This window comes from Penaeus vannamei, chromosome 3 (assembly GCF_042767895.1).
Source record: "Penaeus vannamei isolate JL-2024 chromosome 3, ASM4276789v1, whole genome shotgun sequence".
Classification (NCBI taxonomy): domain Eukaryota; kingdom Metazoa; phylum Arthropoda; class Malacostraca; order Decapoda; family Penaeidae; genus Penaeus; species Penaeus vannamei.
In genome coordinates this window covers 45,501,056-45,506,055 of record NC_091551.1, presented here as the reverse complement: position 1 = coordinate 45,506,055, position 5,000 = coordinate 45,501,056, and the positions used below count along the sequence as shown (strand labels likewise).

General features: G+C 31.7%; 1 protein-coding gene and 1 pseudogene across 2 annotated transcripts in view; both read right to left on the bottom strand.

Annotated features, from left to right (window-relative positions):
* LOC113806393 (transcriptional regulator ATRX homolog) overlaps positions 1-4,019 on the bottom strand; it is a 7,981-nt gene extending 3,962 nt beyond the window's left edge. Inside the window, exons 1-3 of one of the 2 annotated variants that reach the window (XM_027357520.2) lie at positions 3,882-4,019; positions 2,368-2,463; positions 841-885 (exon numbers count right to left, since the gene is read on the bottom strand). In XM_027357520.2, the coding sequence (XP_027213321.2) occupies positions 841-885; positions 2,368-2,458 (136 nt within the window). In that variant the 5' untranslated portion in view covers positions 2,459-2,463; positions 3,882-4,019. The remainder of the gene's footprint in view (positions 1-840; positions 886-2,367; positions 2,464-3,881) is intronic. The other variant, XM_027357521.2, reaches the window with a different exon arrangement.
* Positions 2,726-5,000, bottom strand: part of LOC138859933 (GATA zinc finger domain-containing protein 14-like) — a 2,607-nt pseudogene continuing 332 nt past the window's right edge.

Genomic DNA, 5,000 nt, shown 5'->3' with positions numbered 1-5,000 from the left:
GGCAATACCAACATTAAATGAGTACAGGAACTTTTGTGTCTCACGGCATTTTGGCAAAGGACAAAAAACTCCAAAGTACATGGTCACGAATGAGCTTGAAATATTTCCTCTATTTGACGATAGATGGCAATGAGGAAAAATTGTGTTTGGACCTGTTCTTTGTTTGACAATGATAAGAAATAAATAAAATAGATGAAAACAGTTTGGACTGTTTATTTGGTTTGCAGTAAACAATGATATACTAAAATAAAGTATTTGTACTGGTTCCTATTTATACGATTAATGGCCAGGGAAGTTTACTAACATCTCACATTATAGACATAATCAAATAAATCTTTACCTTTTTTTCCTACATATGTTTAAAAGGTGTTTTAGCTGTGACAATGATCTTTAAAATCTTGCTGTGTTTAGTTGTATTTACATGTTACATCACTGATTGGTGGAATTGCTTTAGTAAAGCCTTTAGAATGAGTAGATTTACAATTGCAACTGCAAGTTATCATGGCTTCGTGAATCCTACTTTTGCACCACTGGTAAACTCAATGGTAAATGATGGCTGGTAAATGCGTTGCGATTGTTGCAATCGTTAGTGAATCCGGCCCTTGGGGTAAACAGAAGACAGTTATAGGGGTCTGACTCCATGGCATGTTATTATAAGATGTTCATAGTTCTACTATTCTAAACATGAGCCAGTTAAGAAGTAAATCTTCAAACCAGCAGTTATACTCTTTTTTTTTCTCTTTTTTTTTTACATATTCAGGAGTTAAGATATCAATAATTCTTTACAATTATTACAAATGACTTGTGCAGTATTTCATAAAAGAGAAGAGTGAGAAGGACCTCTGAGACTACCTTCAACCTTCTTTTTCTCTGGTGTGGTAACACCTGGAAAGAAAAAGAAATATACTATTAAAATCAGATGAAAGACACATAAAACTAATAAAAGTATATACAAAATATATCTTTCTTTCAATTACTGTTATAAAAGTTCAATAAATTATACCAATGATGTTGCTGTGGCATGACTTACATATAATGCTCACTGTGATTTTAGTTTATCAATTTTGCTATCTACCTAAAATCATCTATTTACCCATTTTCTGATTTACGGAAAGATTTTAATTTTTTATTCTTGTTTCTATCAGGACTGATTATAACATCATAATGCCCTAATGTCAATAATAATAAATATGATAATAATAATAATAATAATAATAATAACAGAAATGGCATTAAGAGCATCAGAAAATATAAAACTGATTCCTGAAAATTCAAGGAATGATATAATTATTTTAATGAGTAAAAATAAGCTGCTTATACATATCAAGCAATTGGGTATGGCTTATATCAATTAAATCATTACCATTTTGAGTTGTTGAGCATTACTGTAAAGAATACCATTATGCTCATAAGAGAGCATGAGAGAGAGAGAGAGAGAGAGAGAGAGAGAGAGAGAGAGAGAGAGAGAGAGAGAGAGAGAGAGAGAGAGAGAGAGAGAGAGAGAGAGAGAGAGAGAGAGAGAGAGAGAGAGAGAGAGAGAGAGAGAGAGAGAGAGAGAGAGAGAGAGAGAGAGAGAGAGAGAGAGAGAGAGAGAAAGAATGAGGGAGAGAGAGAGAGAAAGAGGGAGAGAGAGAGAATGAAAGAGAGAGAATATGAGAGAGAGAGAGAATATGAGAGAGAGAGAGAATATGAGAGAGAGAGAGAATATGAGAGAGAGAGAGAATATGAGAGAGAGAGAGAATATGAGAGAGAGAGAGAATATGAGAGAGAGAGAGAATATGAGAGAGAGAGAATATGAGAGAGAGAGAATATGAGAGAGAGAGAATATGAGAGAGAGAGAATATGAGAGAGAGAGAGAGAGAGAGAGAGAGAAAGAGAGAGAGAGAGAGAGAGAGAGAGAGAGAGAGAGAGAGAGAGAGAGAGAGAGAGAGAGAGAGAGAGAGAGAGAGAGAGAGAGAGAGAGAGAGAGAGAGAGAGAGAGAGAGAGAGAGAGAGAGAGAGAGAGAGAGAGAGAGAGAGAGAGAGAGAGAGAGAGAGAGAGAATGAGGGAGAGAGAGAGAGAATGAGGGAGAGAGAGAGAGAATGAGGGAGAGAGAGAGAGAATGAGGGAGATAGAGAGAGAGAATGAGGGAGATAGAGAGAGAGAGAATGAGGGAGATAGAGAGAGAGAGAGAGAGAGAGAGAGAGAGAGAGAGAGAGAGAGAGAGAGAGAGAGAGAGAGAGAGAGAGAGAGAGAGAGAGAGAGAGAGAGAGAGAGAGAGAAAATTCCTATTCTAACATTAGTTCATATATTCATAAAATGCTTTGGTGTCTTATGTACCATATATGTGCAACTTCCTTAAACAGTGATGTAAAAGAGATACATACCTTTTTCTTTCTCTCGACCATCTTCATATACAAAGTCTTGCAACTTAGCCGGTGGTTTGCTCTGCCGTCTACTTTTCCTTGCTGGTACCATTTTCTCTGAAAAAATATAAAGAAATTAGAATTCAAATACTAATACTGTATATACATGATCATTTAATTCCTTTTTTTTAACAGGATTTGAGTTGGTGATGAAAACTTACAAACATAATGTAAACATTGAAATCCTCAGTAAATATACTCAACTTCGGAGCAAGGAATAGCAACTCTCCCTTAACATAGGATTATAAATTCATGTACTTTAACATTGTTCCTTTTTATATATTACATGAGAAAAAATACACAAAAATGTGAACTTGCATTAAAGAACAGTAAAAATGACAGGAGTATTAGTGAAAGCCAAACAAAGGTGTTGTAAGAAGTGTGCTGGTATTGTAGGGAAGTCAGCCACAATGACAGCAAATATAAAAGTATCTGTCAGCTTGATGGAAACAATTAAACAAGACACAATCTGGAGGTTATCCAAGACATGCAGTTCAATATTTGTCACTGCATGAGGCTAACAGAGGATGACCACTGGGAAGCAAGCTTGTTCCACATACAGAAAATCAAGTAAAACTTAGAAGTCTACATATTTCTTATTGAGGAAAAAAAAAGATATATAAAAAGCTTGTATGATAATACCTTATGCTGTCATAGTACATAGCTATATCCTAGGGTTAGATCCAGACATTTCAGTATGGGGGGGGGGGGGATTTGGAAGCTAGCATCATGCGGGAGAACATATAAATATATTTCTTATCCAAGTTTTTGTGGAGTGCTTAGGTATTCATAGACCTATTCCTAGTGTGGATACCACAAAAATTTGGGGGGGAAAAACAAAAATATTAAAAACATCACCCTGCAAAATATTGGGGGTTGTATAGCCCCCACACCCCTCCTGGATCCACCCCTCTATCCTTCATCTATTTACCTACATAGGATTGCCAGAATGCAACAAGTAATTACTACTGCCTTCATGCTTCGCATTTATGCAAAAGCCAACATAATTCTATCAAGTATATTTTTACAAGATAATAACTTCATCTTCACAGAATATATGTGATGAATTTTTGTTTGTATTTTTCATGGTGTCCAATTGAGAACTACTCTTTCCAATAAGCATGCATTCTCATCCTTCAGAGAGTAATTTACAAAACATAGTGTCATTCTGTTTCTTATACAAGGTATTCCTGTTTATTTTTCTGAAAAAAAAATCATGATGATTTTCTGGCTAATTGCATATTTTTCAAAATAAATTAAATATGTAAAGAGCATTAGCTTATGCTGGATTTAAAAAATATATATGAGTAGAAACTAAACTTCTTTTCCAGAAGTGACTACTATTTAGAACAATTAAGTATTATCAAAGGTGGTTTGAAGAAAAATACAAATGTATACAATCAAATGATGTGTGCAACCCACCGTGCAAAAAAAAAATAAATATAAACCTGATAAAAAGAAGTTTAAAAATATACCTGTAATAGAGTAGTCTGAACTCGGGGTAAACAACTCTAGGCTTCCGTTCGTCTAGTGTGAATCCGGTGTATGCGATGAATCCGGGGTCAAGGTTTATATCAAACGTTTTATGAGATTAACATTTTCAATTCACATTGATTTTCTTCCTCTACAGTGCATGAATCCTTCAACCATTCCTCGCTTGTAAAGCTTAATAAGTTATATAAGTTATAGGTTATTGTAATTTCTATTTTTGTCATTCTTATTGTTAGTATTATCAGAATTTCTACTATATCATTATTGTTATCATCATGGCTATCATTATCATTATCATCATCATCAGTAGTAGTAATAGCAGCTGTATTAATACAATCATTATTATTATTTCTTTACCATCATTATTATTATTATCATTATGATTATCATACTTTGTCCATTATCATCATGATATTATTACCATTATTATTATCACTACTGTCATAATCATCTTCATTATCAGTATTATCATCAGTATTATTCTTATCATTGTTCTTATTGTTATCTTTACTATCATTATTATTATTATCATTTTCATTACTACTACTATTATTATCTTAATCGATACTATCATCATCATTATCATTATTATTATCATTACCATTATTATCAACATTATTATTATTATCTTAACCATATTCATCATTATTAGTAGTGGTATTGGCAGTAGTAGTGATAGTAATAGTAGTAGTAGGAGTAGTAGTAGTATTACCATTGTCATTATCATTATTATTATTATCATTATCATTATCATTATTTTCATTATCATTAGTATTATCATTATTATGATTATCATTATTATCATCATTATCATTACTATTATCATCATTGTTATTGCTATTATTATTATTAATGTTATTATTATTATTATAATAATAATAATAATAATAATAATAATAATAATAATAATAATAATAATAATAATAATTATTATTATTATTATTATTATTATTATTATTATTATTATTATTATTATTATTATTATTATTATCATTATTATTATTATTATTATCATTATTATATTATCATCATCATTATTATTATTATCATTGTTATTGTTATTATCATTATTATTATTGCTATTATTGTTATCATTATTATCA